This window comes from Schistocerca gregaria, chromosome 6 (assembly GCF_023897955.1).
Source record: "Schistocerca gregaria isolate iqSchGreg1 chromosome 6, iqSchGreg1.2, whole genome shotgun sequence".
NCBI classification, from domain to species: Eukaryota; Metazoa; Arthropoda; class Insecta; order Orthoptera; family Acrididae; genus Schistocerca; species Schistocerca gregaria.
The window spans coordinates 388,177,004-388,204,213 of record NC_064925.1 but is presented as its reverse complement, the minus strand read 5'-3'; the positions used below and the strand labels follow the sequence as shown (position 1 = coordinate 388,204,213).

Sequence of the window (27,210 nt, the reverse complement as noted above, 5' to 3'; positions counted from 1 at the left end):
CCAATGGGGGATCCATGAACGTCTGGAGGATCTGGATTTTGCAGATGATATAGTTTTACTAACTGAAAGGCTGACTGATGTGCAAGCTAAATTAAACTTGCTGAAAGTAGAAGCAGAGACTGCTGGCCTCGAGATAAATATAGGTAAAACAAAGGAAATGAGAGTAAATTCAGGGAACATGGAGGTTCCACTGTTAATAGGGGAGCAGCGGGTGGAGACTGTCAACTCATTCCTATAGCTGGGTAGCATGGTGAAGAAGATGATGGCGTTGGAGATGACGTGAAAAACAACTTTAAAAAGGCAAATACTGCCTTCATACAATTGTATCCAGTATGGAAAATTAGAATTATCAGGTACAAAACAAAAATCTGTATTTTTAATACAAATGTGAAGGCTGTCCCGTATGCCGGTGAAAACTGGAAAATAGATAAAAAGATAACATCCTAGTTACAAAGCTTCATAAATAGATGTTTCCAGTGCATCATGAATTTCTGGTGGTCAGAAAAAAATATGTAATGAGGAGCTCTGGCGAATAACAAAGTGTATACTTGTAGAAGACAAGATATGAGAGAGAAAGTGGAGGTGGTTGGGGCACACATTGAGAAAACCAGATGGAGCCATAAAGAAAAAAGCATTAGAATGGAATCCCCAGGGCAAAAAGGAAGATAGGGAGACATAGGGGCACATGGAAGAGGACAGTGGAAGGGAAGCATAAAGAGCTGGCAAGACCTGGGCAGAACCAAGCCAAATGGCCAAAGACAGAGACATATGGCAAGTTCTCCTGGATGCCCTATGCCCCCCATAGGGGCCAGAGGAGTTAAAGTCAAGTAAGTCAGTGAGCTCTTGAGCAATTTCACACATAATTGGCTTTTTTATGGGAAAGTCTGCAACATACAGAGAAGTAAATTGCATTGAGGACAACACCAGCATGCTTCTTTCATGTTTACTGTGCCAGTAGTAAACTGGGGTTTGAGTCTGGCGGTCAGTAGATGAACCCAACTGTAAGTTGATTCCACCCTGTTATTGAGAACTGCCTAGGCAGTCTCGCATACAAATTCAATTATATCTTGGTAGCTTTGAATTTCTTATTTAGTGTGATGATTACACCATCCATATTTCCTTTTAGACTATCCTTTCAGCATACACTTGAATTTACCCCTAAAGTTCACTAGCATCAGTCGGGTTTGTAACTAGTATTAGGCCTATGTGAAGTACTCTTTTTAGCACTTGTTCAGAATCTGGAATTTTGTTGCAAATGCTCTCAGAACTTTTTTGGGAAGGTAGTTTACAACAGGATATTGAGCCATATTTCTGACACAATTCTTTAAACAATTGTTCGTATTATTTTATATAAAAGACTTCCTACAATGGAAGCAATATATGACTGCACAAACACATTTTCAGAAGGAAGAGAACCCTTAGGTCTTTTCTGTGGTGTTATCAAGGATTGCAGTAACCCATAACATTTTACTTAGGAAATTAAAACAGTATGCAATTACAGGCATATATCCCCCCCCCCCCCCTCTCTCTCTCTCTCTCTCTCTCTCTCTCTCTCTCTCTCTCTCTCTCTCTCTCTCTCTCTCTCTCTCTCTCTCATACACACACACACACACACACACACACTCTCTCTCTCTCTCTCTCTCTCTCTCTCTCTCTCTCTCTCTCTCTCTTGCAGAGATGGAATCATCTCAAAGCAAAAGAAAACGAATGGTTGCATTAACAAATTGTACCAAAGGAACAAAACCAATTTCATAGGGGGAGATATATTAAATACAGTATTTGTATAAGGTATGGTACTTTTCCCGCTCATGTTGATTTGCCAAAAAACATTCGAGGGCCCTTCAGAAACTGGAACATTTCCTGTTGTTAAATTTTGTTCTGACAAACAGCCAGAAAAATAATGAAACAGATTCTCAGATGTTCACAGCCAACAATTTAATTCTTAGTCTTGTAAAAACTCATCCTGTATCAGATAAAATAGTTTTTGAAACACAACATAACTGGATAGATAAAAAAAAAATTTACTCACAAACCAGCAGCAGGAGAAAATATGTATAAAGGTTAAAGAAATGTACATGCTTTCGGAGCCAGTGGCCCCTTCTTCTGGTGGAAGGGTTGAAGGGGAAGGAAGAGAGATGAGGGGAAAGGACCAGTGAGGTTTAGGAAATGGGCAGAGTTTGGAAAAGTCACCCAAAACCGCGGTCAGGTGAGACCAGACAGGATGGAAGGAAAGAAAAACGGCTTTCCTTCCATGCTGACAGGTAAGTCTCCCCTGATCGGGGTTTGTAGGCAACTTTTACAGTCTCTCTGCTTTTCCTAAATCTCACCAGTCCTTTTCCTTCATCCCTCTTCCTTGCTCTTCAATCATTCTGCCAGAAAACTCATACTATGCCATTCTAGACAAATAAAAATTACTTACATCACTGAGCAAATACTAGATGAAACTCCATGTGTTAAGTTCCTAGGCATCCATCTGGATAATAAAGTGATAGGGAACCACTTTGTGGGTAAAAAGAAAAGGTGAAGTCTTTAACACTCAAACTGTGAATGGGCTTCTGGCCTAACTGCAAGTAGGGCGCACCTTTTGTTTGCTGCTGCACAGGGTCATGAGCTGTAGCTGTGGCTGCCTTTTATCTCTGGGAGAGACCACCAGTACTGAGTTTGATAGCAAGCTGAGAAGACTGGGTCCATCTTGAATGGACTGGAATGAGGAATATTCCCCACTCCTACCCTGGATTGAACCCAGGGCCTCCATTGCCGAAGTGTAGCACTCTGCCCACGAGACCACCATAACCATTGTGTGGAGGAGTAAACTGGAAAGCTCAGTCCTGTCCACTATGCAGTCAGAAATCTCTCTAGTGATGATGACTTGCAAACAAGACTGTTAGCATACTTTCACTTCGTACTGGCATACGGGGCAATGCAGTTAAGGTGAAAAAAGTATTTATTGTACATGAAGTATGCAGCAAAAATGGTATGGAAAATAAATTAATGAACATCTTGCAGAAAGCTCGTCAGGAACTAAGGAATTCAGAAACTGAAATGTTGATATATTTACTTCTTAATGATATTTATGGTTATGCATTTGTGAAATGCACAACCATAATACTAGATGTAAAAATATACCATGCTTTCATCTGTCAGTTTTCTCAGTGTTCATATCTTTTATGTTTTGTCAAGATAAGTATTGTAATTGTAAGTTATTGTTTTTTTTCTTTGCTGTTTGTTGACAGATTGTTGTGTCTTGTCAAGTGGTGCCAAAAATGTATGTGACTCAGCTACTGAAACGTTCTTATTTCGTGTTCAGCATGCAGTTATTCTCTTAGGGATGCAGATATCTTGTCCATCTGTTTTTTATAGGTAAGACAGTGTAACTAGGAGTTAAGTACTACAGAATATGGTTATAAAGTCTTGTCTCTAAACGTCACAATCTCATCTGCCTTTGCACCCCATTCCTCCACCATTTATTTGTTCCTTTACCTCCCAGAACTGCCCATCTGTTCTTGTTCCTGGCAAATAATGGTAGCAAAAATGCCAGGAATGTGATGGTGATTACCATAAGGATTGTATGTTACCAGCATATTGGTTGACTTTAGAAGTAGATTTGTATTTTGGGGAAGTATTTTGCATTGAGAAACAGAGGTTCAGTTTGGTACAGCCCCTTTAACTTTCTGGAATACTGATGGTCTGCAAACTAAACCAACCTTCTCAAGAGCTACTAACACTAACGAAAATGGAGGATGAAGTTCCAGAATTATTTGTGTCATTACACTAATCATCACTTTGATGCAGTTTATCAGTGCAAATTTAATTGGATTCATTCTTGTGAAGCACATATTTGAACAATGGAAACTTCAGGTTAGAATATCAACAGCATAAAGAAAAGATAGATTGATACTCACCTGCCATCTCTGTCAGCTCGGACCAGAATGCAGCTATCACGTATAAAGCAAGCAGCAATCTGGAGAGGGTGAGGAAGGGGAAGTGACAGTAGGGTACAGGTGGGGGAAGAGAAGAGAACAATGTGGGGAAGCATACAGGGTCTAGACTGCAAACAGGTGCAGCATTGGGAGGATGTGGGGCAGGGAGGTGGGGAGGGTGGTGGACAGGAAGTGAAAAAGGAGATGAGCAGGGAAGAGGAAAGAGAGGTGGGTGTGTTGGCAATGGTTGTTCACAAAAGGGTGGGAGATGAGGATAGGGATGTGGTGTTAGGACAGACAGGGTGGAAACTTGGGTCGAGGGTATCGGCACAGTAGGTTAATGTAGGTTGTGGCTGGGATAATTTTGAGAGTGAAGAATGTGTTGTAAGCATAACTCCCACCTGCACAGTTCAGAAAAGCTGATAGAGGAGGAGAGGATCCAGATGACTTGGACAGAGAAGCAGCCACTGAAATCAGGCATGTTGTGCTACAGGGTGCCTGCTTTACTCTTGACCACAGTTTGGTGGTGGCTGTTCATTCTGGTGGACAGTTCTTTGATAGTAATACCAATATAAAAAGCTATGCAGTGATTGCAGCAGACCTGGTAGGTGACTTGGCTGCTGTCACAGGTGGCCTGGAATCTAATGGGAAAGGCTAAGCCTGTGACAGCACAAGAACAGGAGGTGCTGGGTGGGTGAATTGGACATGTCTTATCTTTTATAGGGATGTGATCCCTGTGGCAAGGGGTTGGGATTGGGAGTGGAGTAGAGATGGACTAGGATATTGTGGCGGTTAGGTGGGCAACAGAACACCACTTTAGAAAGGGTGGGAAGGATTTTCAGTAGGATGTCCCTCATTTCAGGGCATGATGATAGATAATCAAAGCTCTGACAAAGGATGTGGTTCACCTTTTGCAATCAAGGCTTAGGTGATGAGGGGGCACTCCTTTGTAGTTGTTTCTTGTGGGGTTCTGTTGCCTATACAACCTTCATAACAACCTAGACCATCCTTATGCCACTCTCAGTCCCAAACCCTTGCCAGAGAGATCATATCTCTATGGAAGATCCAGGTGCAATATGTGTCCAATTCGCCCACCCAGAACTTACCATTCCTGTCCTGTCATGGTCTTATCCTACCCCATCAGAGTCCAGGCCACTAATGAAAGTAGCCATGTCATACAGCAACTCTGCTACAATCATTGCACAGCTTTTTATACTGGTATGACTACAAACTAGCTGTCCATTGGGATGAACGGAGACCACCCTGTAGCACAACATGCAGCTGAACATAACATGCTTGATTTCCATAGCTGCTACACTACCCCAGCCATGTGGATACTCCCAGGTGCAGATGGGAGCTGTCCTTACAACACATTCTCCGCTGCAAAATTTATTCCGGCCTCAGCCTACAATAACTCCTCTGTTCTATCACCTACTCCCTGCTCTCATCTCCCACCTCTCTGTGAGTCATCCTCTGCCAATGCACCCACCATCCCTGTTCCGCAGCCTCCCAATGCTGCACCTGTTGGCAATATAGTCCCTGCATGCTCTGCCAGACAGCCATCTTCCTTCCTCCCCACTTGTACGCAGTTATCCATTTCGCTTCCCCATCCCTCTTCCCCCCAGGTTGATGTGTATCATCTTTACAATGAGTAGCAATCTGGATTTCCTCACATTGGTGAAACACTTACTTGTGTAGTTAAGTTTACTATATAATAAATATTCTCGAAGTTGGACCACAATATTCTTAGAATTAAGCTTGTTGTGGAGTTTTTGTTTGTTCCACCATTAAAAATGATATCTTACATTCTGCAGTACCAACATATCTTCTGGGCTAAAGCCTAGATCAGTGCCTGCAGCAGTCATGGTGATGTTTCTCTACTGCACATAGAGTGTGTGTAGTGTGAGTTAACGAGCATTTTTCTCTCATTTAAGTATATGGCCAAAAGAGACAGCCTTCCAGGAATTGTGAAATGAATTCTGTTGTCCAGGACTGTGTGTCACAAAGAGCACAGATTCGCCACGAGATGGGGAAATTCACAGGTGTCTATTGTACTGAATGAGGCCAGGCTCGTGAAGCTTAAGCGCTGTAGTGTGCGAGTGAGTCAGACGAAAACCTATGCCAAAGGGAAACCCAGTGCCCAGTGTCGCGTAGCAGTGTTTAATATGGTGGACCTAAGATCGACCATAAAGGGAAACATTCATGAAAACTACTTAATTCTGTAGTAATTCAGGGAATGAAGCCACGGTAATTTTGATATACCATTTTTCTTAAATTTTCGGGGAGATCCCAATAAAACTTGAATATTGATCATATCTATAATACACTCCTGGAAATGGAAAAAAGAACACATTCACACCGGTGTGTCAGACCCACCATAATTGCTCCGGACACTGCGAGAGGGCTGTACAAGCAATGATCACACGCACGGCACAGCGGACACACCAGGAACCGCGGTGTTGGTCATCGAATGGCGCTAGCTGTGCAGCATTTGTGCACCGCCGCCGTCAGTGTCAGCCAGTTTGCCGTGGCATACGGAGCTCCATCGCAGTCTTTAACACTGGTAGCATGCCGCGACAGCGTGGACGTGAACCATATGTGCAGTTGATGGACTTTGAGCGAGGGCGTATAGTGGGCATGCGGGAGGCTGGGTGGACGTACCGCCGAATTGCTCAACACGTGGGGCGTGAGGTGTCCACAGTACATCGATGTTATCGCCAGTGGTCGGCGGAAGGTGCACGTGCCCGTCGACCTGGGACTGGACCGCAGCGATGCACGGATGCACGCCAAGAACGTAGGATCCTACGCAGTGCCGTAGGGGACCGCACCACCACTTCCCAGCAAATTAGGGACACTGTTGCTTCTGGGGTATCGGCGAGGACCATTCGCAACCGTCTCCATGAAGCTGGGCTACGGTCCCGCACACCGTTAGGCCGTCTTCCGCTCACGCCCCAACATCGTGCAGCCCGCCTCCAGTGGTGTCACGACAGGCGTGAATGGAGGGACGAATGGAGACGTGTCGTCTTCAGCGATGAGAGTCGCTTCTGCCTTGGTGCTAATGATGGTCGTATGCGTGTTTGGCACCGTGCAGGTGAGCGCCACAATCAGGACTGCATACGACCGAGGCACACAGGGCCAACACCCGGCATCATGGTGTGGGGAGCGATCTCCTACACTGGCCGTACACCTCTGGTGATCGTCGAGGGGACATTGAATAGTGCACGGTACATCCAAACCATCATTGAACCCATCGTTCTACCATTCCTAGACCAGCAAGGGAACTTGCTGTTCTAACAGGACAATGCACGTCCGCATGTATCCCGTGCCACCCAATGCGCTCTAGAAGGTGAAAGTCAACTACCCTGGCCAGCAAGATCTCTGGATCTGTCCCCCATTGAGCATGTTTGGGACTGGATGAAGCGTCGTCTCACGCGGTCTGCACGTCCAGCACGAACGCTGGTCCAACTGAGGCGCCAGGTGGAAATGGCATGGCAAGCCGTTCCACAGGACTACATCCAGCTTCTCTACGATTGTCTCCATGGGAGAATAGCCTGCATTGCTGCGAAAGGTGGATATACACTCTACTAGTGCCGACATTGTGCATGCTCTGTTGCCTGTGTCTATGTGCCTGTGGTTCTGTCAGTGTGATCATGTGATGTATCTGACCCCAGGAATGTCTCAATAAAGTTTCCCCTTCCTGGGACAATGAATTCACGGTGTTCTTATTTCAATTTCCAGGAGTGTAGTTCAGGATTTACTGTTAAAGTGAAATTAACAAGTTTTGTAATGCTAAAATCTGAACACTTTCGTCGATCTTAACGATTAATGTTTCATCTGCAAGTGCATCATTAAAATGACAAATGTTGTAAATATCAGCTCTTTAACTTTATTTGTCTAGAAGAAATTCAAAATTATCAGTATTTTCAGTTAAGCATCACATCATCATTTCCTCTATGAAACACATTGAACGATGACAGCATGACACCTAATTGAACCCTTAGGTAATAGAATATTTATTGTAGAGTTTAGTGCATAACAGTTACTTTTGTTATTTATTTATTTATCAGAAAACACACTGTTGCAAGGCTACTGGCCATGACATTCAGAGTTAAGAAGGAAATTGTATTGGTTTTATGTAAAAGACTTTAACGTTTATTATGTAATGGATATTATTGTTACTTTATATAGATCGTGAAAGCAGTCAAGCTTTGGTTTTTTAAATATTTTAAAATGTAAAATAATGTAGAATAAGCTGTAGCCAATGAGATGGATGGCTTCAGTTAAGGGAACTGCACTATTCAGCCTAGTGACAAGGTTCAGCATGCAGGAAACACGGCTGGAGATGGGCAAAGGGACAGTGCTGGTGGAGACGCGAAAGTGAACGGTTGGTCTTTAGATAGCTAGGGAGTGAAACGACTTAGAAAATTTCGCTTTGTTTCATACAATTTTGCAAACTTGCTACCAGGCAGACAATTTAACCAAAGGGTCACAAGTGTCTAATTTAGGGCATGTAAAGCGACACATGCGGTTAAAACCCTAGACGAGTTTGAGCCTAGACATTTTGACGAAAAGGAACCACTTGTGAGCCCGAACATCTTTGGGATGTTAGCTTGCAATTGGGGGCTCGTCCGGGATAGGAATTTGGAAAGTGTTAATTGAGGGATAAGAATCTTGAAAAGTGTTGGAACAGGAGTGGATTTTGGAAAGTGTTAGTTGCTGAATATGAACTCTGGAAAGTTTTAGAATTGGATATGAATTCTGCAAAGTGTTTACTGAAATTATGACATTGAAAAGGCAGTTACTGGAAAATTTGCAGTGGGATCTAGTGCAGTCCTAGCAACTCAATAGACGAATTTTTGGGCTTTGTAGAGAAATTAGACCACTCTTTTAAATTGCAATCGCAAAGTAAGCAGACAAATAGTTTTCAGAGTGGAAATCATAACTACTATGAAAGACATCTGGGAAGTTATCAACGGAATGCAAACAGCAGTTTTGATAAGGGGAACGGAAACAGAAACACTTCAAATGAAAAATTTCAAACGGGTAATAGGAAAGGATACTTTCGTGACAGGGACCAACACCAAGAACATTAGATTTGAGGGACCGGATCCTGGTAAAATGAACCTGTGTAATGGAAGATCAGAAAACTAAGTTTTGCCGCATTTCAGGTCTGGGGATGGCAAAATAAACTGGCGATGGATGGGACGCAAGTAAACGGAAATGTTATAGATGTCAATAAATCAGCAGCAAGGTGACAGAATTTTGAAATGAAATTACTAAGGGATGAGAATCAAATAGGTAAACTTTCAAATCAAATTGTACATAAAAGGTATAATCCTAAGATAATGAAGGATAACGACAAAGGCGATTACAACTATTTAGGGCTAAATGATTTGTTTTATGAATGTGAGACAAAAGAGTGTGTGAATGTTAATAAAATGAAAGATTCTATGCGCCAAAAGGGGGCTGAAGGGGAGCTGAATTTGATGGAGTTAGATGGTATAGAAAATTCTAAAGAGGTACTAATCAGCGGTAATGATTATAGTGATGAAGTTGATGATATTTCAGGTGATGTTGTCAAGCCGAAAGTTGTTAAGGAGGCTAATAAGGGCAACATAGCATTGGTGTCATCAGCTGTTGATGAATTTGTGTATCGACAGATTTGGCGAATTATTTTTGGAGGAAGGTAGTAAAGGTGTTTATGTGCTGCAGTTACGAAAGTTGAAGCTGCTGGTATTGATACTTCAGAGGAAGAAATCTGTGCGTATCTCTCTACTAATGGAGGTGAAGCTGAAATTCTGGATGGATCTGTGTATCTTGAATGTGTGTCTGAGAATAAATGTGGATCTGAATTTGATGTGCAATCTGCACTTAATGTGGTGTAGGAATGTGTAGCAGAGGAAAAGGTATTATGCTTGGGTGTAAATCAAAACAAACTGGAATTTAATGGTACTGTTGATTCTGAAATTGCATGATGCTTTAGCTACGATTTATGTTATGTAATGGCAGAGGATGGTGAAACTATGAACTGTTCTTGTATTGATGATTTGTCGACGGGGGTAAATGAGGTAGCGAGTTGTATGATGTATCAGCGGCTGTTGAAAGTGATGTTTGTGAAGGTGTTTGTGATGACTTGGAAGTAAAAAGTAATGCTTTATTTCATTATAATGATGTCGTAGCTACTAATGTCCATAATTTTAAGGAAGAATATTGTGAGTTTGATTCTAATATAGAAAGTGATATTTAGACAGAATGGTATCGTAAGGAGGAATGTGATTTTATTGTAGCTGATTGGCGATGGTATGGTAGAACATTACGATCTTTATTGCCTCATTTCTGGACTCAAGAGAAGTTTAAGATAGCGAGATGTCTAGAAGGGAGAAAAAATAAAATTGGAGCGAAAGAAGCATTTAATCAATTATTTTGGGACGAGTACAAAATTGAGGGGTGGATCGAACAGGATGTGTGTACTCTAGAGATTGAAGAGAAGGGACGAGACATAGAGAATGATTTATTGAGGAAACAGTGTTTAGAGCAAAAAGAAATGATTGATGTTCAGCCTCTCATTGAAATTAAAGTGAATGACGAGAAAGTATACAAACTGTTCGCGTGTCGGAAGGTTTTATACATAGGTTAAAGAGTAAGAAATTAGTATTACTACCTGTAAACAGTGTAAAAATTAAAATGGCAGTTGGCGGTTTAAGTAAGCCAATAAGGCAAGAAGTGCTCTTGGAATTCAAGTGCGAGGAGAATCGTTTTGGTATAGGATGCTTTGTAGTCAATGAACTTGTAAAAGATGTGGTGCTGGGAACAGATTTCTTATGTAAATATAAACCTTTGGTCAGTGCGTGGGAAGTTGCTTGGATTTTGAAATTGAGGGCATAAAAAGAAAAGTAAAATTTAAGAATCTTTTGACTGGGGACAACCAGATTGCGCACACGATAATTACGCATGGTTGGAATGAAGCGAACAGTATGTGTGGCAACATAAAGGAAACGGTAGAAGCAGTCAACGGTATATTGGAGGTAGAGAAAAAAGAGTTATGTGAATTGTTGTGCTGTTATGAGGACATATTTTCTGATCGTCCTGGTAAAGTAACAGACTTTGAATACTCCATTAAAGTGAAGCCGCGCAAGCCGATTAACTGCAAGCCTTATATAATTCCTATTGCTGATCGGGAAGCCGTCAAGGCCAGGTTAACGCAGATACTATAATGGGATATTGTAGAGCAGTGTAGGAGCGATTATTGTAATCCCATTGTAACTGTAAAGAAAAAAGACAAATTGGTTAGAATCGTGTTAGATGCATGTAAGATAAATAAGGTAATGAGAGAATTCGACCAGCTTGGTAATATGGAGGAACCGCTGTAACAGTGTCAGCAGCATGAAATTGATATGTAGTATTGACTTTATCTCAGAATTTTGGCAAATCCCACACACTCTGACTTTACACAGCTTTCTTATCCGAAGGACAAAGCTACCAGTTTAAGGTTGTACCATTCGGCCTCACAATTTCAGAGGCAGTATTTGTGAGAGTGCTAAGCCATGTCTTAGTGGTAAGCTTGATGAATAAGTTGGTGATCTATATGGACAACATTTTAATAGCAACGGAGTCCTGCTACGAACACTGTAAATTACTGGAGGAAGTGCTTGTGGCCTTAAGATGAGGTGGGGTGACGTTAAAGATTGCCAGAAGTGAAATTCAGTTTCTAGGACACACTCTTACATCTGAGGGAATGTTACTAAGTACGGAGTAACTAAAATCAATCACAGATTGTAAAAGGCCAACCAACAGAAAGCAATTAAAATCGTACCTCAGATTATGTGGGTTTTATCAAAAATTCTTGGTGAATGGAAGAATACAGATAGCCGTACCATAGGTACATCCACAACGCAGGGGTATCTGTTGAGAGGCCAGAAAAACGTGTGGTTCCTGAAGAGGGGCAGCAGCCTTTTCAGTAGTTGCAAGGGCAACAGTCTGGATGATTGACTGATCTGGCCTTGTAACAATAACCAAAATGGCCTTGCTGTGCTGGTACTGCGAACAGCTGAAAGCAAGGCGAAACTATGGCCGTAATTTTTCCCGAGGGCATGCAGCCTTACTGTATGATTAAATGATGATGGGTAAAGTATTCCGGAGGTAAAATAGTCCCCCATTCAGATCTCCGGGCGGGGACTACTCAAGAGGATGTCGTTATCAGGAGAAAGAAAACTGGCGTACTACAGATCGGAGCGTGGAATGTCAGATCCCTTAATCGGGCAGGTAGGTTCGAAAATTTAAAAAGGGAAATGGATAGGTTAAAGTTACATATAGTGGGAATTAGTGAAGTTTGGTGGCAGGGGGAACAAGACTTTTGGTCAGGTGAATACAGGGTTATAAATACAAAATCAAATAGGGGTAATGCAGGAGTAGGTCTAATAATGAACAAAAAAAAAAAAAATAGGAGTGCGAGTAAGCTACTACAAACAGCATAGTGAACGCATTATTGTGGCCAAGATAGACACGAAGCCCATGCCTACTACAGTAGTACAAGTTTATATGCCACCTAGCTCTGCAGATGACAAAGAGATTGAAGAAATGTATGAGGAGATAAAAGAAATTATTCAGATAGTGAAGGGAGACGAAAATTTAATAGTCATGTGTGACTGGAATTCGAGTGTAGGAAAAGGGAGAGAAGGAAACGTAGTAGGTGAATATGGATTGGGGCTAAGAAATGAAAGAGGAAGCCACCTGGTAAAATTTCGCACAGAGCACAAGTTAATCATAGCTAACACTTGGTTTAAGAATCATGAAAGAAGGTTGTATACATGGAAGAACTCTGGAGATACTAAAAGGTATCAGATTGATTATATAATGGTAAGACAGAGATTTAGGAACCATGTTTTAAATTGTAAGACATTTCCAGGGGCAGATGTGGACCACAATCTATTGGTTATGACCTGTAGATTAAAACTGAAGAAACTGCAAAAAGGTGGGAATTTAAGGAGATGGGACCTGGATAAATTGAAAGAACCAGAGGTTGTACAGAGTTTCAGAGAGAGCATAAGGGAACAATTGACATGAATGGGGGAAAGAAATACAGAAGAAGAAGAATGGGTAGCTTTGAGGGATGTAGTGATGCAGCAGAGGATCAAGTAGGTAAAAAGACGAGGGATTGTATAAATCCTTGGGTAACAGAAGAAATATTGAATTTAATTGATGAAAGGAGAAAATATAAAAATGCAGTAAATGAAGCAGTCAAAAAGGAATACAAACATGTTAAAAATAAGATTGAAAAGAAGTGCAAAGTGGCTAAGCAGGAATGGCAAGAGGACAAATTAAGGATGTAGAGGCTTATCTCACTAGAGTTAAGGTATATACTGCCTACAGGAAAATTAAATAGACCTTTGGAGATAAGAGAACCACTTGTATGAACACCAAGAGCTCAGATGGAAACCCAGTTCTAAGCAAAGAAGGGAAAGCAGAAAGGTGGAAGGAGTATATAGAGGGTCTATACAAGGGCAATGTACTTGAGACAATATTATGGAAATGGAAGAGGATGTAGATGAAGATGAAATGGGAGATACGATACTGCGTGAACAGTTTGACAGAGCACTGAAAGACCTGAGTCGAAAGGACCCTGGAGTAGACAACATTCCATTGGAACTACTGACGGCCTTGGGAAAGCCAGTCCTAACAAAACTCTACCATCTGGTGAGCAAGATGTATGAAACAGGCGAAATACCCTCAGACTTCAAGAAGGATATAATAATTCGAATCCCAAAGAAAGCAGGTGTTTACAGATGTGAAAATTACCGAACAATTAGTTTAATAACTCACAGCTGCAAAATACTAACATGAATCCTTTACAGACGAATGGAAAAACTAGTAGAAGCCGACCTCGGGGAAGATCAGTTTGGATTCCATAGAAATGTTGGAACACGTGATTCAATACTGACCTTACGACTTATCTTAGAAGAAAGATTAAGGAAAGGCAAACCTACGTTTCTAGCATTTGCAGACTTAGAGAAAGCTTTTGACAATGTTGTCTGTAATACTCTCTTTCAAATTCTAAAGGTGACAGGGGTAAAATACAGGGAGCAAAAGACTATTTACAATTTGTACAGTAACCAGATGGCAGTTATGAGAGTCGAGCGGTATGAAAGGGAAGCAGTGGTTGGGAAGGGAGTAAGACAGGGTTGTAACGTCTCCTCGATGTTATTCAATCTGTATATTGAGCAAGCAGTAAAGGAAACAAAATAAAAATTCTCAGTTGTATTAAAATCAATGGAGAAGAAATAAAAACTTTGAGGTTCGCCGATGACATTGTAATTCTGTCAGAGACAGCAAAGGACTTGGAAGAGCAGTTGAACGGAATGGACAGTGTCTTGAAAGGAGGATATAAGGTGAACATCAACCAAAGCAAAACAAAGATAATGGAATGTAGTCGAATTAAGTCTGGTGATGCTGAGGGAATTAGATTAGGAAATGAGACACTTAAAGTAGTAAAGGAGTTTTGCTATTTGGGGAGCAAAATAACTGACGATGGTCGAAGTAGAGAGGATATAAAATGTAGACTGGCAATGGCAAGGAAAGCGTTTCTGAAGAAGAGATATTTGTTAACATTGAGTATAGATTTAAGTGTAAGGAAGTGGTTTGTGAAAGTATTTGTATGGAGTGTAGCCATGTATGGAAGTGAAACATGGACGATAAATAGTTTGGACAAGAAGATAATAGAAGCTTTCGAAATGTGGTGCTACAGAAGAATGCTGAAGATTAGATGGGTAGACCACATAACTAATGAGGAAGTATTGAATAGGATTGGGGACAAGAGAAGTTTGTGGCACAACTTGACCAGAAGAAGGGATTGGTTGGTAGGACATGTTCTGAGACATCAAGGGATCACCAATTTAGTATTGGAGGGCAGCATGGAGGGAAAAAATCGTAGAGGAAGACAAAGAGATGAATACACTAAGCAAATTCAGAGTGATGTAGGTTGCAGTAGGTACTGGGAGATGAAGAAGCTTGCACAGGATAGATTAGCATGGAGAGCTGCATCAAACCAGTCTCAGGACTGAAGACCACAACAACAACAACAACAACAACAACAACAATGGAGGAATGAATGAAGAACCCAAATTTATGTAAATTATTAAAGAAAAACTCGTCCTGGAAATGCGCCGAGGTATGTGAAAAGAAATTTCAATACATAAAGGATAAACTATGTGCAAGCAAGATGCTCTATTATCCTGACATGACCGTACCATTATGCTTGTCATCGGACAGTTCAGATTATGGGATAGGCTGAAATCTTCCAAGAAAAACAAATCGATGGGACGCTAGAATACCATAGTGTTGCTTACGCCAGCCGCATACTCAACAAACACAAACGCAGATACAGTGTATCAGAGAAGGAGCTGCTTGCAATTGTGTATGGATTCAAAAAGTTCCATATGTATTTGGAATGTATAGAGGTAACAGTGCTATCTGACCATAAGGACCTTAGCTTTCTGCAAGACTATAGAATATTAAATGACCGTTTGATGTGCTGGGCAATATTCGTGCAGCAATTTAATTACCAGATACACTACACAAAGGGACGGAGAATTGTATTGTCGATGCTCTGGTGCTGCTACCTGTTGCAGAGGAAGACCATGAAGGGGAAGAGAGAGAACTAATTTCAGCTGCTGTACATGAAAGGAGTACCGGGGGAAAAGGAAATTCTTGTGTTCTGCAGGGATACGCAGAGAGTGCAAAGTGATGACCCAGAACTGAAGATGATCAAAATCAACTTTGATAGCAAGGGTTGTGAAAAAAATACCCGCTATTTCAAGATCCACATGGGTGTGCTGTTCCGCAGAAAAGATGAGAAGACTATGCTTCCCAGACAAATATGTGGAACAGCTGATATATTACATCCATGTAAGTCACGGTCATTATGGGGCCCAGAAGTGCACGGAACTTATAGAGCAATACATCCACATTAATAACCTCGCTAGATGGATACATGCATGGCTGGCTGCCTGTGATCGATCGGTGTCAGTGAGTAAAGTATTTTGCAGCCTGTGATCAATGTCAGCAAGTAAAACATTGCACTACAACTCAGCAAGGGTAATGCAAAGTATAATATTGACCAAGGTAGGAGAGTTACTGGTGGTTGACAATTTTGGCCCACTGCCCACATGACATGGTGGTATGAAGTACATATTTGATGTTGTGGACCTCTTTTCAATATTTATTAAACTTTATTTGATACAGAAAGCTAACAGCAAGACACTTATAACCAAATTAGAAAAAGATGTCTTTAAAAACATAATCAAACCAGGAAGGCTGTTATCTGACAAAGATTCTCAGTTTACATCAAACGTTTGGAACAAATTTATGAACGACCAGGGTATGAAAAACATTAAAATATCTATGTACCACCCAATGAGCAGTATATGCAAAAAGTTGGATGACTATGTCAGACTTCTGCGAGTGATAGACACTGAAAGTGGGTGGAATATGCATGTGTATTTGGGGGACATTCTAAATAGTGTGAAACGTAACAGAACAAGGTATTCGCCCTTGGAGGTGATGACAGGAGTCAAACAGAAATTACTATTAACGGAAACTGTGGAGTTCCCGCAGTGCCAAGTTGAGTCAGCCTCTGAGAGGGAGCAGGCGGTAAAATCCAGTATGGAGAAGCTGCTAGCGGAAAGGAAGAAACGGCATAATTGGTGGTACAAACCAATTAAATACAAAGTAGGAGACAAAGTCCTAGTATGTACGAAAGAAAAGTCCAGCGAAATGGATGGAGAAATAAAAAAGTTGTTTGACCTGTACTATGGGCCATTTGTAGTAGCAGAATGTCCGCACCCTATTGCCTACTGACTCAAAACCCTGTTTCAGGTAAACAAAATGTGACAAAATTGAGGCTATACATTGAGAAGGGGAAAGTAGTTTAAGAAATAAGTGTATCTGTGTTTAGATTATGAGATTACTTGGAGGGGTAATTTGCAATGTTTTATTTCAGGATTTATTGTAGCTTGTTTGTTGTTTAGTGTGCACAATATGCATATAAATTAGATTTTTGGGGGATATATAAGGGATTTATATATGTGTATGTATGTGTTAGGCTTAAGTTTTTGGATGGTTTTATGTTTGTTGTAATTTCCAAATTATAAGTTATGGTCACACAAATTTGGCTGTGTGGAGGTTGGAGAAATTTGGAAAATGAAAATTAATAATGCTTACCAAGGAAGACAGATTTATGTTTATCTACTTATCTAAGAATATTTTGGAGGAATAATTTATTGTTGTATGGAGTAGCAATTTGCGTACGCAACTTCACTGCATGGAATTAAATGAGGGGTGAGATTTGTTCATATTTGTTGCTAGTTTTGAGTCGAAGGGAGTTATTTAATTTAAAAGAAAATATTAATTTGTCGATGAAGTCGATTGAGAATCTGTCATGAGATGCATGTCTCTAGTGGGACTTGAATAATGTCAGAATTATTGAAGAAATTATGATCGTCTTACAAATGCTGTACATCAATTGTTTATGGTATAGTTTAGATCTATTTGTATCAATTCCAGTGCGGGAAGTGTTCAGTGCAAATCCTGGGTGGTTTCGGAAAGTGTTTGTTTTCTGGTATCTACAGCCAAACCCAATTTCAACAGATTTGTTCCCATAAAATGATGACGATGGAATGCAGAGCCACACAGAATTTTGGTGGGGTTCTTGGCTCTGACTCTGTGGAGTGCTGCTGGAGACGTCATTTTGACGAAAATGTTGTGTGAAAGTGAGTGCAGTGGCAATGATGTTTCTGTGGCATTTCAATAGACAGTCAATTTTGGTGAATGTATAGTTTTATTTGGCATTTAATTAATATCCCACAATTCATAATTTATATTAGATATAAGTTTCTTTAAGTTTAAAGCATGCTGCATCAACACCACTACAGATAATTACACTAATGAATTTGTGTTTTGTAAATTTGGGTGCTACTTCATAACATATATGGCACGCCAACATGTTATGAAGTGGAGGTGTGTGAGTTAACGAGCATTTTGCTCTCGTTTAAGTATATGGACGAAAGAGACAACCTTCCAGAAACTGTGAAACGAATCCTGTCATCCAGAACCATGTGCCACAAAGAGCACAGATTCCCCACAATATGGGGAAATTCACAGGCATGTGTTGTGCTGAATGAGTCCAGGCTGGTCAGGCCTAAGTGCTGTAGTGTGCAAGTGAGACAGACAAGAACCAATGCCAAAGGGAAACCCCTTAGGAGCTGTTTGTGCCCAGTGTGGCATAACAGTGTTTAATATGGTGGACCTAAGATCAGCCATAAGGGGAAACATTCATGAAAAATATTTAATTCTGTAGTAATTCAGAAAATGAAGCGACAGTAATTTTGATCTACCATCTTTCTTAAATTTTAATGGTGATCCCAATAAAACTTGAATATTGATCGTATCTATAATAGTTTAGGATTTACTGTTAAAGTGAAATTAACTAGTTTTGTAACAAAGACCTAAATGTTAAAATCTGAACGCTTTGATCGCTCTTAACGATCAACATTTCACATAAAAATGCATCCTTGAAATGAAAAATGTTGAAAATATCAACTCGGTAACTTTATTTGTATAAAAGATATAGTAAATTTAAATTACAGTATTTTCAGTCAAGCATCAGATCATTTTCTCCACACACAACACACTGAATGATGACAGCATGACACCTTATTGAACCATTAGGTAATACAGGATGTATACGACCCGGGATATTCGGGAAAATCCCGGAAATTTTTTCATCTGGGAGAAAACCGGGAAAAACCTGGGAATTTTTTAGAATTCCGGGAAATTTTCATTGTTTTAGTTTTCTGTTAAATTTTTGTAATTTTGACTGGTAAGAACTGATACTCTAACAAAGGATATTACTTTGATTCCGGCAGGGTTAGCAAAGTTAATCGGCGAACAAATTGTGACAATGGCAGGAATAGCTACAGAATTTGTGATGATTGTTAGAAAGAGGAAGGAGAAAAAACATGGACATCACAAAAATTATGGAACAAAAAGATGATTCCACATTTATGTAAAAATTTCGTAATACTACGTTTCGATCTGATGCTTGAGAAACTGGTGCCTGTGAATGAAATGTGAAATTAATTCCTAACATAATGCAGTTTGCTTGTTGTAGGCATAATAGGCATTTGATATTGGTACTTCGTGAATTATATTCTGTCGTGTTATAAAAATGACCATTTGTGCCAAAACAGTCTCATTTATGTAGTGTGTGCTACAAAATTGTTGCAGTATTAGAAAAGCCGACATTGATAAAATAGATGTAATCAGATTGAGAAGCCTCACCAGTCTTGGGTATTATTTGTATTAACAGCTTATTCAGTATTAGATAATGACATTTCGATTTTTAATGAAGCAAAACGTATGATGAACTTTGATGAGGTAATAGATTCTTTCGCAATAAGGAAAGCACACCATGTAAAGCTGTAGCAACATTAGACAGAAATGCGTACTTTCTTGCTTGTCTCTTGTCTTTATTGGTTTTATGTATCCTATATTTAATTTTATGTCACACAAAACATCAAGTTATTAGCTAATAGGCAATAAAGAGTGCAAATTTTCTGAAGAGTTGTTGTTCTCCCGATTAGAAATAATCCCATCTGCTATTAATTGCGAGATTTTTCTTTAAAGAAGGCCAGGCTGTCAAATCGGCCGTCTGGGAGCAGGAGAGGCACCACAGGACATTTCAATTTCCACTGTCCTGAATATAGTTTGACAGCATCCATTACAAAATATACATGTTTCAATTCCATAGAGTGAAATACAGTGACGTACGCTAAAAGAATGCTGTATGAAGAGGCGTGGCACTGCACTTTAGCACACTTAAGACCAAATAACATGTCTTACATTTCCTCGAACACATATGTTTTATGTTTCAGACTTTTCAGAAAGATGTGCCCTACAAGATGAACATATATTTGAAAATTCCAATTGTTTTAAGTATTGACGCTGTTAGCATGTATCATAGAACCAGGGCTGATGCACAGAGCAGTCTGTGTTACAGTGGGTAGTCTCCACTTGACCCGTGTTTATTCAAAGCTGTCTTTACTCCGAAGAATAACACATACATGAGATACAGGTAAACAGGTGTACTATACCACGCCGTACCTCCACCAGAGTGAAGGCTTACAATGGCGTAACACCTCAATGTACAAAGATAGAAAATAAGCATAAATTAAATAACAAAACAAAACACAAAAACAAGAAGAGAAGGAATAAAGACAACTTATTGCTCCTGTGATAGACCCCAGGAGTCAGGGTAGAAGAGAACCAGTGCTCTATCCAACACCAGCCCTGGGCATCGGGCAATGAGCCGTCATACGCTCGAAGATCTTGTATGATGGGCAGCACGATGTCAGCACCCTTAATGAAATGATGGCGAATTCCCACACCTTGAAGTCCAGCTTCAAGAGGTCACGTGCGGATTTTGGGGACCAGGCTCCACTGAGACATCGAAGTCCCTTTGAGAGAGTCCACATGCGAGGTACTTCACGACAGCGTTGTGACTTTTCACGCAGGACCCGTGCATTTGTCCGCAAGCCTGGATGACATGGTTTGCAGTCCCGACGGCCCTGCAGCCTGAACGGCATCGCTTGTCAGCCGCGCGCCTGCGACTTTGACGTGCCTTGGAGGGCAAGGCGTTGATGTGGGCGCAGATGGCGTTGATGAAGTCACGTCCAGATAGGAGACGACTAGTGGCGGTCACCCACTGGTGCTGCGCCCGGATGGTGGCAGACTCCGAGAGGGCCACACCGCCGAAGGCGATGTGCAGGCAAGCTGCCCACATGTCCCCAACCTGCTCTGACATCGTGAGGACATGGCCTTCCCACATTAAATGCCGCTCGAGTGCTGCAACCTTGCATTGTACTCCGTGCTGGCCCGCGTCGGTACGTGTCGTACACAACTGGCCCCATCTTTTGCAGTGTCAGGAGGCAGCCCCACCATAGAACAGGGTCCATCCAATGTGCAGATGGAATGCCAAGGCACCCATGCGCTACAGGAGATTGGAAGTAGCCCAAGGGGGTGTCTGCTGGGAGGCGGAACCATCTTCTGACAGCTGCGCGCACTGCGGTGTCCATGGTGTTCAGGGCACCAATCTGAGTGCGGCTGAGGCCCAGCCCATGATACAGGCCCGGCAGCAGCACGAGGACGAGGGCATAGAGGCACTGTTGCGGCTTCAGAGGAGCCCGGGTGATTATGTCCAGCTGTTCCTGCAGATGGTGGCGAGTATGGAACAAGCACCGACTGGAAGAGGAGAACTGCAGCCCCAGGTATGGGAAGGTTCCACCCATGCGTAAGGGTAGCATCGCCAGCTGTGAAGGTGACCGTGTCGTCCATTTTCACCTTCTTCTCCCGGCCCGAGGCCACTAAGGCGAGGGTGAAACACTTCCAAGCATTGATATGCAGCCCCAGATGGGCGAGGACTGCTGTGGCTGCATCAGTGAGGACTGCAGGCCCCTCTACGTTGATGCAAACAGCAGGGCATCATTAGCAAAGGCTGCAGCGTTGATCTTGCGACCTAAAATCTGGGCTCCTATGTGAGAAGGCAAGGTGTTAAGCATCATGTCCAAGGCCATATTAAAGAGGAGGGGAGAGAGTGGGTCCCCTTGACAGACACCCCTTGATGGCTGCACGGCCATGCGCACGCCGCCGCTGCCCGCTATCACTGTTGTACTGCCCCCGTAGCAGCTCTTGATGTAGTCGGCAGATTCGGTCAGAAGACCATGCGCTTTCAGCACAGGGCATAGAGCAGCATGGTCGAGCGAATTGAACGCCTTGGACACGTCATGAGATGCAACAAAGACAGAGTGGCAGGAGCAGACTGCATCGACGAGGGCCTGGTCAAGGATGAACATGTTTTCCAGCATCCCATATCGAGGGATGAAAGCCCACTGACGATCGTCCACAGCACACAGACGCATCAGGCGCAACGCCAGGACCTTGTGGAAGGTCCTCGCCAGCACCGAGCATATGGTGATGGGGCGAAAGTCAGTGGGGGATGCTGGTGCAGCCGTTTTGGGAAGTAAGATGGTCTGGGTTTGGAGGAGGGAGGGAGCTAGTGCTTGTGCAAGGAGGAGGAAATTCAGGAGCTTCAGTAGCTCGTCGCATGGCAGGCAGCACTGCTCGGCTGGAGTAAGGCCATCTGGGACAGGGGAAGAACCTCTGGGTGGCAGAGAAGCAGCGACCTCTTCTACTGTGATCGGCCGCCATAGGCACTCTTAGTCCAAGGGCTGCGAGTGTGGCAGGAGGCAGTCACTGATGGCGCCAGCTTTGATTATTTAAATATTTTAAAATATAAAATAATGTAGAATAAGCTGTAGCCCATCAGGTGGATGGCTTCACGGAACAGAACTGCGCTAGTCAATTGGGCGACGATGTTCAGTATGCAGGAAACACGGCAGAGGGACAGTGCTGGTGGAGATGCAAAAGCGAATGGTCGGTCTTTAGATAGCTAGGGAATGAAACAACTTAGAAAATTTGGCTTTGTGTGGTATCATGTGAATTAGCCTCTGAGTGGTGAGCAGCCGCACACCTGGTGTGAATTCTAACTTCTTGCATAGATAATGAGGTAGAGTATTGGACTTGTATTTCGCAATGAGACTGTGAATGATCGAACTGTGTCAAATGTGCTCGAGTGTAATAATAGTAAGTCTAAAAATGACCACTTCCGCTATTAGTTTGCTTTCTGAATAAACATCATTCTAACCAAATCACAACTGTGTGGCCTACATCATATATGGATCATTAATTTAGTTACTGTTATTATATGTTATATTAACTTTGTATGTTTCATACAATTTTGCAAACTTGCCATCAGCCTGACAATTTAACTAAAGGGTCACAAATGTCTAATTTAGGGCATTTAATGTGACACATACGGTTCAACCCCTAGATGAGTTTGAGCCCAGAAATTTTTTCACATATGAGCCCAAATATGTTTGGAATGTTAGCTCACAGTATCCAATGGGATGACACTTTCAAGTAACTAAATAAAGGTGAGAAAAGAGAGGATGAATTTCTAGCACTGAAATGAAAACCATTCTCTTCTTTGCTGTTTTCATAAATATTTGACTGTTTTATCTTAATGTGTTATTGATTATGAGGTTGTGATTAGGGTGGAACCTAATAGCACTGCTTAAATTAAATTACTAATCTCGGTTGTTAAAATATTAGCCAGTTTTGTATGAATATGTTACAGTTTCAGAGGTTGTGGATACTGTTGTGAGAATGTGACAGTGTTCCTTGGTCTCACGTTTCGTAACATGTCGTATCTTTGCTGCTCTCTCATTGTCTGCATAGAACCGCCAGCTGACACACCCTCTTCCTTCATATATCACTGTGAGTGCTTGCAATATTGCAGCACCAAATTGGGGAAAGACTAAAATGTGCAGCTTGTGGCTATTTTAATAAAAGCACAGGTCATTACTTGTTTTGTTATAGTTTAACTCATTGGGAAGCTGAAGATTCCTAACAGGAACTTATGCAGAATTCATGTAGCAGTTTTTATACACACATGTCTTGTGACAGATTTGTTAATACTGATTCAGGTAGAAGTGTACGTTACATCCACATTATAGGCCACATTATAATGTGGGATATTTGGCACCTTGCGTAATATTTACTGGTCTGTTCTGTAAACTACTTATTGAGACATTACAGAAGTGGTGCTGTGAAAATTGTGCACAACACACTACCCTCTCTTATGGTACTCTCAGTCTGCTCTTTAATGCCTTGCCTATTGTTTGCCCAACTAACTTCTTTAATTGTATAGTGAAGATTCTGAGTTACAGACACACACACACACACACACACACATACATAAACTGCAATCTCATGCAACTGAAACCACACTGAATATGTGTGAATTGTGTGTGTGTGTGTGTGTGTGTGTGTGTGTGTGTGTGTGTGTGTGTGTGTGTGTGTATTGTTGATGAAGACCAATGGCTGAAAGCTTTAATTGTGAAAGTCTTTTTGTTGTGCCTATCTGCGACTCAGCATCGCCACTATATGGTGAGTAGCAACTTATCTTTTCGTAATATTGTCACATTCCATCCTGGATTTTCCATTGTTTAACTTCTTTAGGTAAACTGAAATGCCATTCAAACTTGACATGTAATATCTCATTCCAAATCCCAAGTTTAGACATAGGTATGTAGATGGTCAGTTTGTATTGATCTGCATATACTCAATTAGATTTCAGGAGTGTTTGTATACAGTTCCTTAAATTTTTCCACCAAATCTTAAGATTTTATCCTCACAAACGTTAAATGTGTTTATTCAAGCAGTTCACAACAATAAAAGTAAGTCTGTTAAATTGACTCTGTTCTTGTTGCAGGATAAACAATCACCCCACACTTTGTAAAGTAATTGTTACGGATGCTGTTAGCGGTCAGCGTTTGACTTCTGCAACTGTTGAAACGCATGAAATGGATCTAATTCATAATCAGAGCTTGCACACTCCACTTCTCCTTCATGCTAGCTATGAGGTGCGTGTTAATTTCCAAATCCGTACAGACACAGAGGAACAGAGTGACACAGCTAAATTAAATGCAATTCCACTTGCTCCAACACCACAGTTTAGTTGGGGAGCTGACGGTGGAGTTTTGCGTTTGTTGGAACCTGCTCAGAATGGTTCTTGTTTACCCATATCACTGAAATATGCTGTGTCTGGTAAGTACAGTATGCATCTCAGCATGACATTGAAGTTTCTGTGTAGGTTAGTGATTTGTTATTGTACATTCTGTTCTGCATGACCTTCTGCACTGTGGACAGTCAAAGACCGATATACATGGATCAGAAACTGAACCAGACTTCTTTAATATTTTCATAAATTTTTCCACTATGAACACTCCTCACATGTAGCGTTACACAAAGGAAAACTGTGGGCAATGAGCAACTCAGAGAAGAAGAGAATAGAAGCTTATGAAATGTGATGCTGTAGAAGAATGCTGAAGACTAGATGTGTAGATCAAATAATGAATGAGGAGCTACTGAATAGAACTGGGGGCAATTTTGGCACATCTTTACTAAAACAGGCGATCATTTGATAGAACACTTTCTGGCATCATATTGCTCTGTTATTTCTATAAGTACCATAAGTACTCTATTTAAAATCAGTCAATTGTTTCACAAAAATATTGTTTCTTTATTTGTATATCATAAGTGCTCATGTATATTCATATTGTCAGTCAAATGGGAATTAACATTCTCCATTAACAGGAATCTCCTTACAACCGCCTTTCTATATCTGTTATTTTCATCCTCGTCACTACCACTACTACTACTATTATCTTTTTCGTAACCACTACTGCCACTTTCCATCTTTCTTTTTGCTCCCTTCTCCGATACTTCCAGCGTGTTTTTCACCTTTAGCCCACAGATGCTTGAGTCAGTCACGACCTTGGTCACACCTGTAAATATGTCTTCCCCTGTGAAATCCAGCTTTTGTCCCTCTTCCGGCCAGCAGGTAAACGGAGTGCACTCGGTCCTACAGGCGGCCACAATGGGCCGGACCAGTTCCAACGGCGGGCTCTTTGTGGCCCACGCGAACGCGCAGTCGCTAACGGCTCACTTCGACGAGTTCTGTGACCTGTTCTGCCAATCGCTGTTCCATATTATCCTCGTCTCTGAAACTTGGTTGATACCAAACATTTCTTCCAACACTATCTGAATCACTGATTACTCTCTCCTAAGGGCAGATCGCGAAAAACAACGCAGGGGCGGTGTGGGTGCCTATGTTCGCTCTGATCTGACACCTACTGTGCTATGCACATCGGATGCAAAGGGCGAAGGAGAAGCAGAGTTCTTGTTTTCCGAAATAAATACATCAAATCAGAAACTGCTAATTGGAGTAATCTATAAACCTCCAAACGTCGGTGCCATGTCCTCCTTTCAGTCTGCCCTGTCCTCACTCGTGACACAGTATGAACACATAATCATTATGGGCGACACAAACATCAACTTACAGTTAAAATCTCCCTCTGCCGAAAAACTAAGGTGACTGTTCCACTCCAATGATATGAGTTCAACACCGCTGCACCCAACTCATCACATGCCACACAGCCACACACTCATAGATATAATAGCAACAAAGAGACCAGATAAAATAATCAGACATCCGCTCCGGGACTCTCTGCTCATGACATGATATTCTTAAATTACTCAATGCATACTACCAAAGAAAAATGTCACCTGGTAACCTACAGAAACTTAAAAAATGTTAACCATGACGCTCTTCAAAAGGATTGCTCAGACATCCCTTGGCATGATATAAGCAATAAACCGACTTTAGACAGAAAAATTCGGCAATTATGTCGCAAAATTATTGCACTGTATTATAATCATGCTCCTCAACGCACTGTCAAGGTAAAGAGAGCTCCCGCTCCGTGGCTCACCACTGCATTACGCCAGTTAATGAATAAACGCGATGCTGCACATAGGGCCTTCAAGTGTAACTCAACTCCCGAGGCGTAAGAAAGCTTATAGGAAACTCCGAAACAGAACCAAGCAAAGCGTGAGGAATGCCAAAATCAGACATGCCGACTCTGTCGTATGCGGCATATCAAAACCTGCTGCACTGTGGGAAAAGCTGCGCAGTCTCGGTATAGGGAAGCGAAGATCTGACGCTGTTTATCAAGCGTCTGCAGAAGAATTAAACGATTTCTTCTCAACAGCTGTAAACTGCCACGCAGCAACAAATTGCTAGCCCCAAGATATCAATCTCTTGAGAGACAAGTTTTTCCTAAAACATGTCACTACCGGCACAGTACACAAGGCAATTATGAGAATCTCTTCCGAGGCAGTAGGAAATGATGGAGTGAGCATTGGCATGATTAAGAACGTCGTAGACACTATTATTCCAGTTATCACAGACATCTTCAACCTGTCTCTTGTCAGTAGTACATATCCTACTGAGTGGAAGCAAAGTTTAATTCAACCTATACCCAAGACTGACAACCCTAAGTTGCCAGGTGACTACAGGCCGATGAGCATACTACCTGCAATATCTAAAGCCCTAGAATACATCGTCCATGAACAGCTGACGGATTACCTCAAAACTCATAACATCCATGACGAATATCAGTCAGGCTTTCAAAAGCACCTTAGTACAGCAACTGCATTAATCAAAGTAACTGATGACATTAAACATGCTATGGACAGACGTGAAGCTACTATCCTAACACTGCTTGACTTTAGCAAGGCTTTTGACACAGTTGACTTCGATATATTACTAATTAAAATG

General features: G+C 41.6%; 1 protein-coding gene across 1 annotated transcript in view; it reads left to right on the top strand.

The window, feature by feature from the left end:
* The window catches only part of LOC126278074 (UDP-GalNAc:beta-1,3-N-acetylgalactosaminyltransferase 2-like), a 141,906-nt gene that overhangs the window by 82,393 nt on the left and 32,303 nt on the right, over positions 1-27,210 (top strand). The window contains exons 3-4 of the mRNA XM_049977904.1: positions 3,234-3,360; positions 24,304-24,638. Coding sequence (XP_049833861.1) covers positions 3,234-3,360; positions 24,304-24,638 — 462 coding nt within the window. The remainder of the gene's footprint in view (positions 1-3,233; positions 3,361-24,303; positions 24,639-27,210) is intronic.